This window comes from Mytilus edulis, chromosome 1, assembly GCF_963676685.1.
Source record: "Mytilus edulis chromosome 1, xbMytEdul2.2, whole genome shotgun sequence".
Lineage (NCBI taxonomy): Eukaryota > Metazoa > Mollusca > Bivalvia > Mytilida > Mytilidae > Mytilus > Mytilus edulis.
Window position 1 is genome coordinate 121,577,573 of NC_092344.1, and position 21,888 is coordinate 121,599,460.

The 21,888-nt window shown below is 31.4% G+C and overlaps 1 protein-coding gene across 20 annotated transcripts; it reads right to left on the reverse strand.

Annotated features, from left to right (window-relative positions):
• Positions 1-1,050: 1,050 nt before the first annotated feature.
• LOC139504663 (syntaxin-7-like) lies at positions 1,051-21,576 on the reverse strand. Of its 20 annotated transcripts, none has more exons than XR_011659346.1 (13): positions 21,492-21,576; positions 17,901-17,992; positions 16,743-16,817; positions 11,437-11,506; positions 10,681-10,774; positions 9,900-10,040; positions 9,081-9,124; positions 8,472-8,562; positions 7,887-7,959; positions 6,778-6,860; positions 1,464-3,721; positions 1,244-1,399; positions 1,051-1,204 (listed from the first exon to the last, which is right to left on the reverse strand). XR_011659346.1 is itself a non-coding variant. In XM_071294713.1 (12 exons), the coding sequence occupies exons 2-11, from the start codon at positions 17,962-17,964 to the stop codon at positions 4,255-4,257; spliced, it is 831 nt and encodes a 276-aa protein (XP_071150814.1). In that variant the 5' UTR covers positions 17,965-17,992; positions 21,492-21,576; the 3' UTR covers positions 1,051-3,721; positions 4,251-4,254. The 20 variants fall into 20 exon arrangements, 4 of the variants coding, with proteins under 4 accessions (XP_071150814.1, XP_071150820.1, XP_071150805.1 ...); XR_011659347.1 differs by adding an exon at positions 4,251-4,350 and having other exon boundaries at positions 1,051-3,108; positions 3,237-3,721; XR_011659356.1 differs by adding an exon at positions 4,251-4,350 and having other exon boundaries at positions 1,051-2,602; positions 2,727-3,721.
• Between the last annotated feature and the right edge of the window lie 312 nt (positions 21,577-21,888).

A 21,888-nucleotide genomic window follows, 5' to 3' on the forward strand; every position in this document is an offset into this window, starting at 1 on the left:
TAGAATCATGCTCACACACATTTAGATAAACTAGGAAAAGCAATTGACATTGACTTAGTTTTCTATGACGGTAAAAGAGACACACCCTAGACTTCTTTCTCATGGTAATCATGACAGATGATACAAACATCGACAAGAAATGTTTAGTTAATGTTACTGGTATAACAATCTACATTACCACTTGAACATCTCAGTTATGTAGAGTAAAGTATTAATCAATAGTCATGCTGACTTGCCATCACCAACAAAGTGTACCAACAATGAATCTTCTAAATAAATATGACTAGTTATTTTAGCACTTCTTTGAGACAAAGGATCAACCACAATTCAAAATTGACCCTACTGACTGTGTTTTCCTTTTGATTGCAACAAATTAAAGTTATAACAAGAATGTGTCCAAAGTAAACGGATGCCCCAGTTGCACTATCATTTTCCATGTTCAGTGGACCGTGAATTTGGGATAAAATATCTTATTTGGTATTAAAATTAGAAATTTCATGTAGGAAACATGTGTATCAAATTTCAAGTTGATTGGACTTCAACTTCATCAAAAACTACCTTGTCCAAAAACTTTAACCTGAAACTTGCACTATCATTTTCTATGTTCAGTGGACCATGATATTGGGGTCAAAAATTAAATTTAGCACTAACATTAGAAAGATCATGTCATAAGGAACATGTGTACTAAGTTTCAAGTTGATTGGACTTCAAATTCATCAAAAACTTTTAACATGAAGCTGGATGCACTGACGAACGAACAAACGAACGCACAGACAAGAAAACATAATGCCCCGTTACTATTGTAGGTGGGGCATACAAAAGGTAATAACACCTAGGACAGATCAGTGGCGGATCCAGAGGGGGGGTTCCGGGGGTCTGCACCCCCCCTTTATTTTGGCCGATCAATGCATTTGAATCGGGACAATTTTGCACCCCCCTGCACCCCCCCTTTGCCCTGGGCTAGCACCCCCCCTTTCGAAAATTCCTGCATCCGCCACTGCAGATGATGACAATGTGACAAGTAGATGGCCTGATAAGAAAGTAACTAGACAGTATATCACATTTATTTTATACAGTCTATAACAAAACATAATAACAACCAAATGTGTATTGATATAATTACCTAACATTTAACATACAGACATATTGCACCAATCATACTCATTCATAACTAGGAATGTCAATCATATATCTCAAAAAGTACCTGTTAGGGAAATCATATATCTCAAGTTACAAAAAGTACCTGTTAGGGAAATCATATATCTCAAGTTACAAAAAGTACCTGTTGGGGAAATCATATATCTCAAGTTACAAAAAGTACCTGTTAGGGAAATCATATATCTCAAGTTACAAAAAGTACCTGTTAGGGAAATCATATATCTCAAGTTACAAAAAGTACCTGTTGGGGAAATCATATATCTCTAGTTACAAAAAGTACCTATATCTCAAGTTACAAATAGTACCTGTTAGGGAAATCATATATCTCAAGTTACAAATAGTACCTGTTAGGGAAATCATATATCTCAAGTTACAAAAAGTACCTGTTAAGGATATAAATTATAGGGTTATTTTAAAACTTGTATCTGGTATAAGTCTTGGCTTAATTTCTTATTGTACTCAGGCTAATAGTTAAATTATAGCATGAATATTAATTATTAAAATAACTACACTGGAAACAATAATGACCATCATCATCAATCTGACATACTGATTCAGTTTGGTTAAAATGGTTACTAAAGCTAGTACATATTCCAAACATCTCCTTTTATTCACCATTTAAAGACTGGCACTTAAATAGAATACTTTCAGTATAATTTTGTGTTTTTGTCTTTTAAAGCTACAGACTTTGGTAATAAAAACTGAAATTACTTAAGTCTCAAAGCCCATAAAAGCTGTCATAGACTAGTTTGCAATGATACAATAAGGGATGTGATTTAAATGAGGTTATTTAGCTATGAATTTTGATTACAACTTTAATTTGTTTTCAAATCTAGTTTGTCAAAGACTTACACTTAACTAATCTAAACTTTAAATGAATCAAAACCCAACAGAGATTGTATTTTCACAATAATTCCATTTTATGAATTTCCCTTTCAAGCTGAATATTCATACTGTTCTGTTTACTACTAATCGTTACTATAATTTGTAGGTCAACACAAAAAATCATAAAATTGTCGTACAGTTCTAAGAAAAAGATGAAATATGATACTATCACATCACACACAAAATTAAATAGGTAGAGAACAGTTTATATGCTAGATACAAAACTTCATATGACATTCACACACAAAAATAAGTTTATTGACATTCTATATGATATCCGTCTTAAAACAATATATAATAATGGTAACAATGTGTTCTATAAATAAACAAAATAATCTATCATGATCTGTGGCATTGTTCACGCAGGCTACCATCATTATAGAGAATGGTCAAGGTGTTCTTTTACAACAATTTAAAAACTGAATTTAACAATTGACTGATGGATGGTGTTTAGCACCTATCTCAGTATGGATCGGTTCCTCATGGCGGGCACTACTTGGTGGATGAAGCAGAATAACCTAGAGAGAATCACTGACCTTTGGTCAGAAAACTGTCAATCCTAGTCAATCAAGATATGAGTCTACACAATTACTATGAGCTGGGTTAGAACTCACAACTTCTTATTGACAGACTAGTTATTGCTGTAGGTCTACACAATAACTATGAGCTGGGTTAGAACTCACAATCCTAGTCAATCAAGATAGGAGTCTACACAATTACTATGAGCTGGGTTAGAACTCACAACTTCTTGAGCTGGGTTAGAACTCACAACTTCGTATTGACAGACTAGTTATTGCTGTAGGTCTACACAATTACTATGAGCTGGGTTAGAACTCACAATCCTAGTCAATCAAGATATGAGTCTACACAATTACTATAAGCTGGGTTAGAGCTGACAACTTCTTATTGACAGACTAGTTATTGCTGTAGATAAATTATTTAGACCACTTGACCACAGATGCACTGATTAAACAAAATATAGTATTGCAAAGACAAAATTTCAATTCATGTCTTATTTCAATAACTGAGTTATAATTTGAATAAATGCAATGTAAAAACCACAAACTAAGGTGGGTAACTAACATTGTAAAGATAATAATCTTCTGATAGCCCAAAAATATCATTAGTTTTGAACTCCTATTCTATAGACAAAGGTACAAGGTAATTTTTTGCGACAAATGAACTTAAAACACTTCATTTAAACAAAGTGAACAAGATCAACATTTGTTAAATAAATGTCAATGGCCGATATACCACAACATTTTTCTTACATTTTATATAAAAGTTTGCCAACTTTTTGCTTTAACAGAACATCCAGTGTTATATGTAAATCCTATTTAATAAATTATAAATGACATATGAAACCTTTTCTATTACACTAAATCAGTACATTTGAAAATTAAAAGCTTAACAAACATTGTTTTTATTTAAACCTGCAGATATTTTGATACTTCTTGGTAATATATTGGAATTTCTTTTTGACAAAATATTAACGTAATTCTTGACAAAGCTGTATCCTCACTGTTTGACATGGGTATCGTTGTGTGCAGACTGTTTGTAGTTACTTCCCTTGGTAAAGTTAGTCTGTTTTTGTAGCAGCCCAGATGATAAGAATGAGGAATATTAGAACAACCAAGAGAATTACAATAATTATACACTTCTTCCTTCTGCTTTTCTTCTACAAACAGAAAAGAATTAAGTTTCATTATTCTTAAATACCAGTACTAGTTTTGTCTTTTTCTAATCCAAAATAATTGTGTGATTTAAGAAACGAATCACAAAAATGTTGTTTAACTTTTTTATATATATATAAAGCTTATTATGTGTCAAATATAAAATGGTAGGCCACTATTTTCTTGAAACATGTTTTGTCTTCCAATACCAACAAAATCATTATACTTTGGATTCATAATTCTTCATTAGATATCAATTAATGGAGGTTTCATGGGAACTTGTGAACCACATAATCAAATGTTCAACAAATTACTATTTTCTATTGGCTTTGTATGCAGAGATTCCACAAAATGCAAGTTTTCCTCAATCCATGACAATTGATATGAATCCCCAGTTCCCAGAGATGTGTGCTATCAAGCAACTGTATAAGTAAACAAAACAAAATGTGTTCAAATAAAGCAAAACATTTTTTTTCTTTTAAATCAGCCAATAATCCTGTTTTTTTACACTGTACCAGATTTATATATCCCTACCTGATTACTTCTTTAATGTTACAATTAATATAATTGCTACAACTGCTATTATAACAAACACTATAACCAGGCAAACACATTTTTTTCTTCGTGCCTTACTCTGAAATAAACAAGTGCTTCAACTGACATGCAAAAATAAACAGACAGAAATAAGTAAACAGTTTTATCAAACAAGGAAATAAATAAATAGGTTCAAATAAAAACCAAAGAAATAAATAAATAGATCAAACTAAAAATACAGAAATAAAAACAAACAAAATAAGTATAATTCAAATGAATGTAAGACAGCCATATGAACAATGATAATATTCTTACATACAAAAATATAAGCCAAATGTTCGTCATGTTGAAAACCATATTGTCTTACTGTGCACTGGTATATTACCATAAATCAAGCAGAAGTGTTTGTTCTTAAAATGGCAGAAAATGGTTTGATGGATTGCAATTTTATATAGTTTCTGTATAATTCATTCACAAATCATTTAACACTCTGGAAGATTACAAGCTTGACAGATTGTATCTAGAAATTCTATATATCTTTTGTTTTATCTGTGTAGCTGGGTTTCTGTGTCATTGACCCATAACCCAATCTCCATCATAGGAAAATATTATCCAGAAATACTGGATGTACATCATGCAAATGACAGGTCAGCACAACTATCACACCTTCAAACGCCACGTATGAACCTATCTGTAATAGTCAGCTAAACCCTAACAAATAGACATGTACAAAGATTCTACACAATATTTAATATAATTGGACCATTACTCCTAGTTACAGAGGGTTTATTTAACAAAAAAATCTTTCCACATTTTGTGTGCTTGATGATTGAATAATAGAATTCAAGGACAACAGTAAGGTCCAACAGAAACATTGAATAATAGAATTCAAGGACAACAGTAAGGTCCAACAGAAACATTGAATAATAGAATTCAAGGACAACAGTAAGGTCCAACAGAAACATTGAATAATAGAATTCAAGGACAACAGTAAGGTCCAACAGAAACATTGAATAATAGAATTCAAGGACAACAGTAAGGTCCAACAGAAACATTGAATAATAGAATTCAAGGACAACAGTAAGGTCCAACAGAAACATTGAATAATAGAATTCAAGGACAACAGTAAGGTCCAACAGAAACATTGAATAATAGAATTCAAGGACAACAGTAAGGTCCAACAGAAACATTGAATAATAGAATTCAAGGACAACAGTAAGGTCCAACAGAAACATTGAATAATAGAATTCAAGGACAACAGTAAGGTCCAACAGAAACATTGAATAATAGAATTCAAGGACAACAGTAAGGTCCAACAGAAACATTGAATAATAGAATTCAAGGACAACAGTAAGGTCCAACAGAAACATTGAATAATAGAATTCAAGGACAACAGTAAGGTCCAACAGAAACATTGAATAATAGAATTCAAGGACAACAGTAAGGTCCAACAGAAACATTGAATAATAGAATTCAAGGACAACAGTAAGGTCCAACAGAAACATTGAATAATAGAATTCAAGGACAACAGTAAGGTCCAACAGAAACATTGAATAATAGAATTCAAGGACAACAGTAAGGTCCAATAGAAACATTGAATAATAGAATTCAAGGACAACAGTAAGGTCCAACAGAAACATTAGTCGACGAGGAGTCTATATAAAACATGGATTGTCCATCTTGTCTATCATCCCAAATATACACCAATATAATAAAGGGTTAATAGAGGACCAACTGTCCAGGACATTGTAGTTGTAGACAGTTCTAAAATTTTCAGTATGCTAGACTAGGTGTCATGCAAAAAGTGTCAGTTCATTTCCAAGAGCAAAGTTTTACAAGAGATCCTTCTCTAAACAGTTTATAAATATGACAAGAAAATAGTTGCATATATGTATGAATGAAGGAGTGAAAACCCCTTACCCTTTGGGAACCTTTCTCCCCCTGATCTTGAGTACTATTCTGAATGACTTCAGATATATACCCCTGATCTGGATTGCTGCTCTTACCAACTACAGAAATATCTTGTCCTGATGTTTTTTCTGTAGTACAGACACTTGTTCTTTGGTGTCTTTGGTCTGTACCTTAGGGTACTGCATAAATGACTTAAATTTGATCTCAACTTCATTTTGATTTAAAATAATTAGTGTTAACATAATTTTGTTTCATCTTTTTTATTTTTTTTTATCTATAACTCCAGAGAGAAGCAATTCATTCTGTGTTGTAGGACAACAGACTTTCATCATCTTACTCATATATGTTGCTTTTGGTTTGGTTTTCCCTGATAAAAACCCATAATGTAATATTTTCAAAATTATATGATTGAAAAATAACCCTTTTTGAAGCTCTTACATGATAATAAATAAAAAATCCATTAAACAAATAAAAATTGAACAGGAAACTAGAGCAACCAAAATCTTATGAGCATTTGGATAAAACATAAATGTATTGTCGGAGAAAGTAAAGAAAGAATAATAAATTGTAATAAGTGGAAACCTGACAAGAAAAGTAAAGCATGTCTATATCATACCTGATATGTTGAAGCACTAGCTAGTTGTTTATTGCCTTCATGGACTTGTATTTGTGCTGTCTCTACATTAGCTTCTATACTATCTGTAATATAAACGAGGAAGGATTCCATGTTTCTCCCTTTTATTTGTTGAATACAGTAATGGAATATAATTGAGAAACACGTTATCTGTTATATAAACATCTCTTGAAGTCAGCAATAATATAATTTTCATATTTAGGGAGAGACAACCCTATCCATTTTCAATACTTGCCTTATGCTTGCCTATCACCTTGTTTATAGACCAGTGATCTAAGTTATGATTTAGATCATTCTGTCATATAAAGCATATATATGTAATATATTGAAGTCTGTACTTTGACCTATTATGGTTTAATTTTACAAATTGTGACTTGGATAGAGAGATGTCTCATTGGGTCTCATACCACATCTTCTCATACTGTGAAAGTACTTTTATTCGTGTGGTACCAATCTTCGTGGTTTTCGTGGATGACTTTATCCAAGTGTATTAGTGTCCAATGAAATAAAACAACCATTATCCAAATCAAGACACGGAAAGATCGCCATCTGTAGATTTGACTACTGATATGATGTAGAGAATATATTGGATCACGCCAAATCTGAGAATACTTCAGTAGCAGTTTAATCTAGGTGACATGTTTATTGCCTAATTAACACCTTTGATTGGTCTTTAATCTGTTGATCACTTTATCATTGGTTAATTAGTGTTATCACTACGATTTACACGGGTCAATGTTTACTTTGCAATTTCCTTCAATCCAGACTATTTGTAACCTTCGTGTTTATAAAGGCTTTAATTTAGAAAACTAAAACTAAAATCCACAAATTTAAAAACCCATGAACATGTAAATATTGCTCAATCCACGAAAATTGATACCCAAAAATTAAAGTACTTTCACAGTATGTACTATTTTGTACCAAGACTATGGTAAATGGACATAACTCTTTTTCTTTATTTATTCTTACTGAATATATAGCTTGGACCATGATATGAAAATTTTTAAAGATTAGATTGAAATAGCATGTAACAAATGTTCATTGATAAAACATAAATAAGAATCAGGGGAAGTAACTCTATCAATACTCACCTAACATATCACCTTGTTCATGGACCAGCATACCAAGATCTTTAAAGATGTGGTTGACATCTGTTATATCACGCTGAAAGAGATACAATAAATTGATATATCAGAATTATATCTATGATTGTTGGAAAATCTTTGTTTCAATTCCAAACACAATCAAATGCACAGACTTATAGACATAACCTGATTGCACTAGTCTCATTAATCAATAGTATTTAAAAAAAAAGTGTCTTTCCAGACTGACCCTAATCTATAGGCTTTAGCTGTAATTCCAAAAAACTTTAAATTTCACTATGATCAGAAACAAAAAGCTTTTTCTAATTAGTGTGCTTGGTTTGGCTGATGAAATCCGACCATAAACAGGATAAACAAATGTCCATGTCAGTTTACCAATTTTAAACATTTTTTAAAAACATCTGATCAAGGAATTTCATGATGAGATCTCAGAAAAAAAATAAAGATCTGACCAACCGACACTACTTTTTTGGAGGTATGCAACAGGGAATACATATGTTTTTTAAATAGATTTGACTTCCTTGCAGTAATCAGTATGATATATTTATTTATGAGAAAGATTTATTTACTAACCTCTAACTGTTTAATTGCATTTTCTCTTTCCTGAATCATTTCTAAATCAACATCTTCCTCCATTACTAACACTTGTTTTGTTTGCGAAAATCTGAAAATAGTATATACAAAAAAAATACATAACTGAAACAGTAAAACAACCATGGTAATCAGTAAATCAGGTTAGAGTTAAAGTAGAGGTTATAATAATAAATCAGCTGACATCACATTTTATTTTTGAGAATTAATTTGCTATTGGAATTTTGAATACAAGATTTAATTAGCTTTTTAAATGTACTTGTGACTCTGTATGCTCCTGTAAGAGTTCATCTTTGTATCTATACTTGAAACTTTATGAAAATGTGACAATCTTATTTCAAATTTACAATTGATAATTTATCTTTAAACCCATGTGTTCTGTATTTCATCCAAATATTTATGAACCCAGAGTCAAATACAATTAATAATGTCTTGACTGATTGCAAATTATCTTTCTTTATGTGATGAGAAAATTAGTAACATAACAACATTACATGTTTTGGCCTATAGAAAAATAAATTATAATCCTAAAAATTCTACAAACATAAAGAGCGACCAACAAAACGATATAAATACATTCTTTAAACTTACCCAGGTGAAGTAAAATCTTCCTGTGGTTCATCTTCAAATGGATACTGAAATCAAATCAATATTTATTTAGTTAGACATATATTTATATATAGAACAATACAAATTATAAAGAATTGTAAGTAAAAAAACAAAAGTTACAAATGCTCACAAATTATCAAAATACATTTATCAGTATTTGTCTTTTCTTAAATTCCATTATCTAAAATATAAACAACATTTTCACAAGTTCATAACTAAAGTTTATATATAGCTCTATTGTTCCAGGTAAGAGTAAGAATGGTACCTATTAAAACCTTTAAACCCACTGCATTTGTTTGCATCTGTCATAAGTCAGGAGCCTGATATTCAGTGGATGTCGTTAATTGATGGGTTAATAAATGTTTCTCATTTCTTGTTTTTTTTATATAGATAAGACCGTTGGTTTTCTGTTTGAAGAGTTTTACACTTGTCATTTTGGGGGCCATTCATAGCTTGCTGTTTGGTGTAAGCCAAGGCTTCATATTGAAGAATGTTCTTTGACCTATAAAGGTTTACTTTTACAAATTATGACTTGGATAGAGAGTTTTCTCATTGGCACTTATACCACATCTTCTCATATCTATATACATAATATTTTGTTATCTAGTTTACTACTTGTACACAATATTTTGTTATCTAGTTTACTACTTGTACACAGTGTATGTCAATTTTTCATTTTCAGATTTAACAAAAAGTCTAATAAAATCAGTATACAAATTGTGTTAAATTCATATCCCTACCAATTGTGGTAAAATATGCGGTAAAATCAATATAAATTATGATTTAAACAATAAATAGTACCTTTGTTGTTGATGAATGAGCCCTTGCTCTGGCTACACTTGCTTTCTCCTTTTCTGCAGCAGTCCTTTGTGTCGTCTGGAAGTTGGTTAATGCATTACTAAATTCTTCTGTATATCGGTCTTTCTGCATCTTCCATTTTGACTTAATTAAAATAAGTTATTTCAATTTAGTGAACAGATTATAAAGCTGAAAGAACTAAATAATCACCAAACTTTATTTACCTTAGAGTAAAGTAACCTTTATTTACCTGTACCATGCACTTATGTTGATGCATGAAAATAGTCAAATATAAAATGTAAAACTATTGTTTGTACAAATCACCTGTCCATAAATGTTTCTTTATTACTTAGATCCCTTGAAAATAATTAAACATAGTTGATTATCATACATGTTTTATACACATTGCTGATGTACACTGAGAAATGTAAGCCTTTTCATACTATATACATATCCAAGGGGAAATATTGTATTGATAAAATGTGGTAGGTATTAAATCAATTTTAAAAGCCAAAATATTGTTGATGATTTTGATTTTTCACCTTATTTACAATTCAAACTTGCCATCTCCTTAAAAACAATTGATTTGCACTGATTTCCAATCTATTGATCTGAAATATTAAAGAAAACCTTTGAAATAAATTTCATTAAATCAGGAGAGAAGAGAATGAATAAAACAAATTGACTGTCTGAAGTATTTCCACATCCTCCACATGGTTTGGTTGAAGGGATCAGTAATTTAAATTTGTAATAACAATACGTAAGAAGTATAACAACTATTTACCTGATCTGAGGGTGATACATGCAATCTTGCAAATGACTTCAGATCTACATTTGTTTCTTTGGCTAGTTGGTTGGTGTAATGAGTCAGCTGATGCCTAAAAAATAATATATCAGTTTTAATATTGATAAAACTCCCATCACTGTATGTGGTATTTTTATAGACATTGTACTGAGTATGTCAATTTTTTGTGTTTTGTCAAAACTATGATGTTCTGAATTCAGCAATTAAGATAGCCATCTAAAATTTATAATTCATTGATGGTTAGCACTAAAAATTGTGGATTATCAAATCCAAAATTTGGCACACTCCATATTATACTTTGGAATTAGCTGCTGATGAGTATTTTCAATTTTGTTCTTTTATTTGAAGTATCCTACGACTATAACTACTAAAGTATCCTACGACTATAACTACTAAAGTATCCTACGACTATAACTACTAAAGTATCCTACGACTATAACTACTAAAGTATCCTACGACTATAACTACTAAAGTATCCTACGACTATAACTACTAAAGTATCCTACGACTATAACTACTAAAGTATCCTACGACTATAACTACTAAAGTATCCTACGACTATAACTACTAAAGTATCCTACGACTATAACTACTAAAGTATCCTACGACTATAACTACTAAAGTATCCTACGACTATAACTACTAAAGTATCCTACGACTATAACTACTAAAGTATCCTACGACTATAACTACTAAAGTATCCTACGACTATATATAACTACTGAAGTATCTTACACTCTATCTCTGGAGTCTTGGGAGTCTTGTGAAGTTCCAATAACACCAACAAGTCTCTGGATCTGTGATACTGTCAAAATAACATTTATATTAATTATAGGGAGTCTAGAGAGTCTTGTGAAGTTCCAATAACACCAACAAGTCTCTGGATCTGTGATACTGTCAAAATAACATTTATATTAAATATAGGAAGTCTAGAGAGTCTTGTGAAGTTCCAATAACACCAACAAGCCTCTGGATCTGTGATACTGTCAAAATAACATTTATATTAATTATAGGGAGTCTAGAGAGTCTTGTGAAGTTCCAATAACACCAACAAGTCTCTGGATCTGTGATACTGTCAAAATAACATTTATATAAAATATAGGAAGTCTAGAGAGTCTTGTGAAGTTCCAATAACACCAACAAGTCTCTGGATCTGTGATACTGTCAAAATAACATTTATATTAATTATAGGGAGTCTAGAGAGTCTTGTGAAGTTCCAATAACACCAACAAGTCTCTGGATCTGTGATACTGTCAAAATAACATTTATATTAAATATAGGAAGTCTAGAGAGTCTTGTGAAGTTCCAATAACACCAACAAGTCTCTGGATCTGTGATACTGTCAAAATAACATTTATATTAATTATAGGGAGTCTAGAGAGTCTTGTGAAGTTCCAATAACACCAACAAGTCTCTGGATCTGTGATACTGTCAAAATAACATTTATATAAAATATAGGAAGTCTAGAGAGTCTTGTGAAGTTCCAATAACACCAACAAGTCTCTGGATCTGTGATACTGTCAAAATAACATTTATATTAATTATAGGGAGTCTAGAGAGTCTTGTGAAGTTCCAATAACACCAACAAGTCTCTGGATCTGTGATACTGTCAAAATAACATTTATATTAAATATAGGAAGTCTAGAGAGTCTTGTGAAGTTCCAATAACACCAACAAGTCTCTGGATCTGTGATACTGTCAAAATAACATTTATATTAAATATAGGAAGTCTAGAGAGTCTTGTGAAGTTCCAATAACACCAACAAGTCTCTGGATCTGTGATACTGTCAAAATAACATTTATATTAATTATAGGGAGTCTAGAGAGTCTTGTGAAGTTCCAATAACACCAACAAGTCTCTGGATCTGTGATACTGTCAAAATAACATTTATATTAAATATAGGAAGTCTAGAGAGTCTTGTGAAGTTCCAATAACACCAACAAGTCTCTGGATCTGTGATACTGTCAAAATAACATTTATATTAATTATAGGGAGTCTAGAGAGTCTTGTGAAGTTCCAATAACACCAACAAGTCTCTGGATCTGTGATACTGTCAAAATAACATTTATATAAAATATAGGAAGTCTAGAGAGTCTTGTGAAGTTCCAATAACACCAACAAGTCTCTGGATCTGTGATACTGTCAAAATAACATTTATATTAAATATAGGAAGTCTAGAGAGTCTTGTGAAGTTCCAATAACACCAACAAGTCTCTGGATCTGTGATACTGTCAAAATAACATTTATATAAAATATAGGAAGTCTAGAGAGTCTTGTGAAGTTCCAATAACACCAACAAGTCTCTGGATCTGTGATACTGTCAAAATAACATTTATATTAAATATAGGAAGTCTAGAGAGTCTTGTGAAGTTCCAATAACACCAACAAGTCTCTGGATCTGTGATACTGTCAAAATAACATTTATATAAAATATAGGAAGTCTAGAGAGTCTTGTGAAGTTCCAATAACACCAACAAGTCTCTGGATCTGTGATACTGTCAAAATAACATTTATATAAAATATAGGAAGTCTAGAGAGTCTTGTGAAGTTCCAATAACACCAACAAGTCTCTGGATCTGTGATACTGTCAAAATAACATTTATATTAATTATAGGGAGTCTAGAGAGTCTTGTGAAGTTCCAATAACACCAACAAGTCTCTGGATCTGTGATACTGTCAAAATAACATTTATATAAAATATAGGAAGTCTAGAGAGTCTTGTGAAGTTCCAATAACACCAACAAGTCTCTGGATCTGTGATACTGTCAAAATAACATTTATATTAAATATAGGAAGTCTAGAGAGTCTTGTGAAGTTCCAATAACACCAACAAGTCTCTGGATCTGTGATACTGTCAAAATAACATTTATATAAAATATAGGAAGTCTAGAGAGTCTTGTGAAGTTCCAATAACACCAACAAGTCTCTGGATCTGTGATACTGTCAAAATAACATTTATATAAAATATAGGAAGTCTAGAGAGTCTTGTGAAGTTCCAATAACACCAACAAGTCTCTGGATCTGTGATACTGTCAAAATAACATTTATATTAAATATAGGAAGTCTAGAGAGTCTTGTGAAGTTCCAATAACACCAACAAGTCTCTGGATCTGTGATACTGTCAAAATAACATTTATATTAAATATAGGAAGTCTAGAGAGTCTTGTGAAGTTCCAATAACACCAACAAGTCTCTGGATCTGTGATACTGTCAAAATAACATTTATATTAATTATAGGGAGTCTAGAGAGTCTTGTGAAGTTCCAATAACACCAACAAGCCTCTGGATCTGTGATACTGTCAAAATAACATTTATATTAAATATAGGAAGTCTTGAGAGTCTTGTGAAGTTCCAATAACACCAACAAGTCTCTGGATCTGTGATACTGTCAAAATAACATTTATATTAATTATAGGGAGTCTAGAGAGTCTTGTGAAGTTCCAATAACACCAACAAGCCTCTGGATCTGTGATACTGTCAAAATAACATTTATATTAAATATAGGAAGTCTAGAGAGTCTTGTGAAGTTCCAATAACACCAACAAGTCTCTGGATCTGTGATACTGTCAAAATAACATTTATATTAAATATAGGAAGTCTAGAGAGTCTTGTGAAGTTCCAATAACACCAACAAGTCTCTGGATCTGTGATACTGTCAAAATAACATTTATATTAAATATAGGAAGTCTAGAGAGTCTTGTGAAGTTCCAATAACACCAACAAGTCTCTGGATCTGTGATACTGTCAAAATAACATTTATATTAAATATAGGAAGTCTAGAGAGTCTTGTGAAGTTCCAATAACACCAACAAGTCTCTGGATCTGTGATACTGTCAAAATAACATTTATATTAATTATAGGGAGTCTAGAGAGTCTTGTGAAGTTCCAATAACACCAACAAGCCTCTGGATCTGTGATACTGTCAAAATAACATTTATATTAAATATAGGAAGTCTTGAGAGTCTTGTGAAGTTCCAATAACACCAACAAGTCTCTGGATCTGTGATACTGTCAAAATAACATTTATATTAAATATAGGAAGTCTAGAGAGTCTTGTGAAGTTCCAATAACACCAACAAGTCTCTGGATCTGTGATACTGTCAAAATAACATTTATATTAATTATAGGGAGTCTAGAGAGTCTTGTGAAGTTCCAATAACACCAACAAGCCTCTGGATCTGTGATACTGTCAAAATAACATTTATATTAAATATAGGAAGTCTAGAGAGTCTTGTGAAGTTCCAATAACACCAACAAGTCTCTGGATCTGTGATACTGTCAAAATAACATTTATATTAAATATAGGAAGTCTAGAGAGTCTTGTGAAGTTCCAATAACACCAACAAGTCTCTGGATCTGTGATACTGTCAAAATAACATTTATATTAAATATAGGAAGTCTAGAGAGTCTTGTGAAGTTCCAATAACACCAACAAGTCTCTGGATCTGTGATACTGTCAAAATAACATTTATATTAATTATAGGGAGTCTAGAGAGTCTTGTGAAGTTCCAATAACACCAACAAGCCTCTGGATCTGTGATACTGTCAAAATAACATTTATATTAAATATAGGAAGTCTTGAGAGTCTTGTGAAGTTCCAATAACACCAACAAGTCTCTGGATCTGTGATACTGTCAAAATAACATTTATATTAATTATAGGGAGTCTAGAGAGTCTTGTGAAGTTCCAATAACACCAACAAGCCTCTGGATCTGTGATACTGTCAAAATAACATTTATATTAAATATAGGAAGTCTAGAGAGTCTTGTGAAGTTCCAATAACACCAACAAGTCTCTGGATCTGTGATACTGTCAAAATAACATTTATATTAAATATAGGAAGTCTAGAGAGTCTTGTGAAGTTCCAATAACACCAACAAGTCTCTGGATCTGTGATACTGTCAAAATAACATTTATATTAATTATAGGGAGTCTAGAGAGTCTTGTGAAGTTCCAATAACACCAACAAGCCTCTGGATCTGTGATACTGTCAAAATAACATTTATATTAAATATAGGAAGTCTTGAGAGTCTTGTGAAGTTCCAATAACACCAACAAGTCTCTGGATCTGTGATACTGTCAAAATAACATTTATATTAATTATAGGGAGTCTAGAGAGTCTTGTGAAGTTCCAATAACACCAACAAGCCTCTGGATCTGTGATACTGTCAAAATAACATTTATATTAAATATAGGAAGTCTAGAGAGTCTTGTGAAGTTCCAATAACACCAACAAGTCTCTGGATCTGTGATACTGTCAAAATAACATTTATATTAATTATAGGGAGTCTCAACTCAACATGTTGAAACCAAGAACTTTGCCTTAGATTCAGCAGGGTTTTTAATGAGCTTTCCTATTTTCTTTTGACCCAGTTATTGACATCAATATATAGCTTATCTCAATCTTTAAGGTCAGTTTTCTTAGAATAGAATATCTGTGACCAAAATTTAGAGACCAACTTGACATCCTTAAGTCATGCCTTACAAAAGGTTTAGGTTTGGCATGCCATAAAACCAGGTTCAACCCACCATTTTTTTCTTAAAATGCCCTGTTCCAAGTCAGGAAATGGCCATTGTTATATTATAGTTCGTTTCTGTGTGTGTTTCATTTTAATGTTGTGTTTCTGTTGTGTCGTAGTTCTCCTCTTATATTTGATATGTTTCCCTCAGTTTTGGTTTTTCTTTATTGATTTATGAATTTCGAACAGCGGTATACTACTGTTGCCTTTATTTATACACTTATGTGAGATCAATTTCTAGGACCATTTGTTAATTTATCCCTGAAGAATCAGGTTGATATATGGATGAAAATAATATAATCTGTATAGACTTAAGAAAATTTATACAAACAAATTACCAGTATAAATTAACTTATTGTAGCCTTTTTACATGTTTTATCTGTTTATCCTTTTAATTGGTGATTTGATGGGTGAATGATTCATGGCTCATCCTACAGATTCTACTGGATATCTATTTGTTTGCTGTATAATATATATGTATACTTGTAATAGTACTAGACAATCTGCTGATGTTTACTCACCATTCTGTGTTATTTTCTGTATATTACTTCCAACAGTATTTGACAATCGGTTAAATTCACTTCCTCCTTCAGGACCTGTAAAATCATAATGTTTTTAGGAATGAATTTTTACTAAACACCTTGAAAATTTACATGTGGAATGAAAAAGGTGTTTGTATTCATAACAAAGAATCACAACACACTTACAAAAACAGTACTTTTATATTTACTTGCTGTTATTTATGTAAATGTCAACTGTAACATCATAATATACATGATATAACACAAGAGACGAACACAGTAAATGACATGTACACAAGAGACGAACACAGTAAATGACATATACACATTTTCATTTTCACATTTACAAATTGAATATATTAAAGGTCAATACTAACATGACTAAGTACCATCCCTAATTCAATTCCCTACTCTGTTTCATTACTGTGAATTACCCATTTGTAATCAGAACATGTTGATTATAAAAGTGTAAGAACAATTATTTTTTCTTTAATGACCACACAATGCTGGCATATCCAATCAATATATACATGCACAACATGTATGAGAAAATGATATTGAATTCTGTCATGTATGCCCCTATATTTTTATAGTTATTTCTATGAATATAGTCCTTAATGCGAACAGTGTTTTACATTTGGTTCATATACCTTTCAATTTTATTTCCTCATATTTTCTTCTTTTTTATATTTTATACTGCAGAGTTTGTTACTCATGCTGTGTGGAGTCAGTAGAATGTGTTCCCATGCCTGTAATATATGCTCTTATATTTTTACAGTTATGCGGTATGGGCTTTGCTCATTGTTGAAGGCCCTACGGTGACCTATAGTTGTTAATTTCTGTGTCATTTTGGTCTCATGTGGATGAGTTGTCTCATTGGCAATCATATCACATCTTCTTTTTTATATTGTATGAAAATTTATCAAGAATTAGTATTCACAATGTACCATAAAATGCTTTATTTTCCTTAATATTTTACAAGCATGAGAGACTTTACATTACATATGTTCAATCAATTCAACTAACCAGACTTCTGGCTTCATTCCCAGATTTGTTTACCTTAAAATATAAACACATTTTTATTCTTTAAAACAAGGACGTACATGTATATACGTCCTTGTTTAAAATAAGTACTGTAATCATAGTATACATTTGTACCTCTACTTGAACCGGCTTGATATGAAGAAAATCCATCAAATTCTCCTCTACCATATGCAGCCATCTTAAAGTTGAATTATTTTGATCTTGAACTAAATTAAAATAAAAAAAGGCAAATAAATCACTAAGGCTTCTAGATTCAGATAAAATTAAATGCAGAAGTATTTAAAAAATTGTATTAATCAGGTTCATTCAGGGGTGAACTCATGCTGCAGGTGCTCTTGACAAGTTAACAGATTCTGCTCCATTTGTGATACATGTATTTGTCATGTCTGTCAGGGCTCTCTCTTATGTCAAAATTCAACCTCAGGGTTTAGCAAAGAAGCAGCAATTTTGAATACCAATTTTCTAATCTTTAATGTGACGTCATCCTGGTCGAACCCATGACCTCCCAGACTGGAGGTAAGGCCAATACCTTTTCGCTTGTTATTGGGACTTCTTAGTTTGATGATAGAAAATGTTTGATGCAGATATAAATATATTTTTGGTATTTAGCTCATTTTTGTCTCCAAATGACCTGGATCTGCTCCTAATTACCTTCTGACGTCACACAACAAATAATAATTTTTAAATTATGTGTCAATGTTAAAATGTGGTGTCAAAGTTTATGAATACCTGTGTGATTTTACGTAATGGCCCACAAATTTTCATACAAATGTTAATACGTCTATTGTTTTCAAACATTGTAGTTTATTATGTAAAATCAGCTTACAATATTATACACCTTATCGCTAATCCCGGCTGACCCGGTCGCTTGAAATTTTGAGGCATACAACAATCACTTTTTCATTGTGGCGTTAGATATTTTGTTTTACGTCAAAATTTTTCGGGAACCTGTGTGATATCCAGTAATGGCGGACAAATAGCGATAAGGTATATTGTACATATACCTTTGACCAGGTTGGGAACAAACCCTCTATATGGTGATTATACCTGTATAGAGGGATAATCCTTCTATAGAGGGATAAAATTATCCTTCTATAGAGGGGTATTTTTGTTTAGACTGGATTTAAATCAAAATAGGGCAGAATGGCATTCTCTACTTATTATGGTAGTAACCTGCAACAGTTGATGCACCAATTGATGTACTTAGTTTAATATGCACATGCCCAGTTTGCTGCTTATTTGACTAAATATAAAATCTATTGTTCACCATGATTGAAAGCTGTGATGATCAGGTAAATTCTACTCACTTATGGCTCACTGAACAGAATTTCTATTGTTAGATTTAACATGAAATTTAAAGGTCAACTATTCCTTTTGATGTTGATCAGGCGTTCAGATAGGTATACAATAGATTGCAAGTTTTGTCACTTTAGCAGAAAACTGGTTATTCCAATTTTTAGTAAAGTGCATATATTGATACATATAATGCTAGAGATTATAGCCAATATAACTAGAAAATGCCATTCTGCCCTAATTTGCTTTAAATCCAGTGCAAACAAAAATACCCCTCTACAGAGGGATAATTTTATCCCTCTATACAGGTATAATCACGGCAGTGTCTGCGCGTACCTGCATGTGGGTACGAATAGTCAAATTGCCTTTCTAGGCTGCACGTACCCACATCCGGTTTTATAATAAAATGCCGTCGGATTGGGAATGAAACGTGAAATAAATACGGAATTTGTTGCAATTAGTGAATAAATTGATTAAAACTACTCAAAATTTTTATAAATATACACACATATATATACACTGCTACTTTTGCATAGGTACTTTTTCTGTACAAAAAGTCTGTGGTACTGGAATTTAATTACTTTTAAAATATAGTACTTTTTTAGTACTTAAAATTTATTGTAATATTTAGGTACCTGTTTTTTACAGTACTTGATTTGTACTAAAAATTTAAGTACATATCAAGCACTTCAAAATAAAGGTACAAAATGAGTACCTAATATTTGAGGTACACATTTAGTACTACACAATTAAAGTACAAATTGAGTACTTAAAATTTGAAGTACAAATCAAGTACTGTACAAAACAAGTACTTAAATATTACAATAAATTTAAAGTACTAAAAAAGTACTATAATATTTTAAAAGTAATTTTCCAGTACTACAGATTTTTTGTACAGAAAAAGTACCTATGCAAAATTAGCAGTGTAGGCAAGTGAACAGTTTTTTCTCAGTTAGTAAATATTCTTAAAATGGAAGAGAGTGATATTATAACTGTAGGGAAGACATTTCAGACTTATAATGAATTAGAAAGATTTGTACAGAACTATCAGGCGTTAAATTTCATACAATTGATGAAAACGTAAACCTCCAGCGCATTAAAAAATATTTTACCACTGAAGCTTGGAAACAACTAAAAGTTAAGATCACGGAAAGAAGGAAAACATGCCACTGGATATGTATAAAGTGTAAAAAAAAACCTACAAGATCAGGACTCGTTGGCATGTGATTGCTGTTTAGACTGGCAACATTTGAAATGTGCAGGGTTAAAATCTGTGCCAAAACAATCATATTGGATATGTAAAATTTGTTCGAAACCTTAACTAGTCAGTTACATGAATCTTTTATAATTGGTTTAAATTGATTTATTACTTGCTTCTTTAATTTTTATAAACTCAAGCTTTAATTTTAGTAGTTTTATATATTTTAAAATTTCAGTTTCCGTTTTACATTTTACTAAAAGATTATTTTAAAATATCATATGGGTATATTTTTAAATTATTAAAATGTTATTCTTTAAATTTTCATTTAAATTTTATAATAGTATTAATTTCGATCATGTTTTTCTTTTACAGGGACTGTACAGTTTCATTTTACATCATTGTGCATTTAATTTTGCAATGTTTATTATGTATCATTATTTAATAAATACAATTTGAAAATATTATTTTTCATACTCTTCACTCTTTCTACACAAAATCCCCATATTCATGATATTATCGATAATTTCCGTATATATTTCACGTTTTATTCTCGATCCGATGGCATTTTAATAGAAAACCGGATGTGGGTACGTGCAGCCTAGAACGGCAATTTGACTATTCGTACCAACATGCAGACACTGCCTATAATCACCATACAGGGGGTTTGTTCCCAACCTGTTGACTGTTTGTTGACTGTTTGACCACAGTCGCTTGAATTTTAGTGATATATATGTATGAAAAAAAATTAAAAAAAATACTGTTGCATACATCACTAAAATTCAAACAGTCAAAAGTATATAGTAGGTGATATTGTATACATTTATCACTAAAATTCAAGCGACTGTGTCTGTGGTTTGACATTTCATCCTTTGTGAAATTTAGAATCTGACAGGATAATATTATATAATAGAAATGTGTCGAGGTCCCTTGGTTTTATAACGAATGTTTCTTTTTTCACAATAGCTTTACAAAAACAGCACGAAATTCGGTTAAGGCAAAGTTACAAGCTGATCAAAACAAAAACAGAAACGGACCTAAAGCTAAATCACCTACTATCTGTATGTGCCGTAATCTTTCTAATTTTACAGCTAAACGTTAAGGTAAATAAGAGATAGAATGATTATGATATGGTTTAAAATTTTAGACATTACTCATAATGATATGACCAACATATTTTTAGAAGAAGCATAATTTTATGCTTCCGTACACACCTCTCAGTAGTGAACCTCCATAATGGTGACGTCATATAAGAGGGATAACTCTAGCGCGAAATTTAAATAGGCCAAGCATATAAAACCTATATCAAACCTGTACTTTTATATGCATCCGAGATAGTGGGGATGTTTAAACCCTCTTTAGATGATAACTTATTTGAAAAAGTTTATAAATATCTCCCATTGGAGAAACTTAATTTGTCTTTATGTAGATATATTTTATCAGTTAATAAAAAGACAAGCAAACTGGCCTTGTATGGTGAATTAGGTCGATATCCAATTTATATTGATATTGTTTCGTCTATGTTAAAATATTGGACTAGACTTGAAAATGATAAAACAGGTGATAAACTTTTATCTCATGCACTTGCAGAGAATCTACTCATGATTGAAA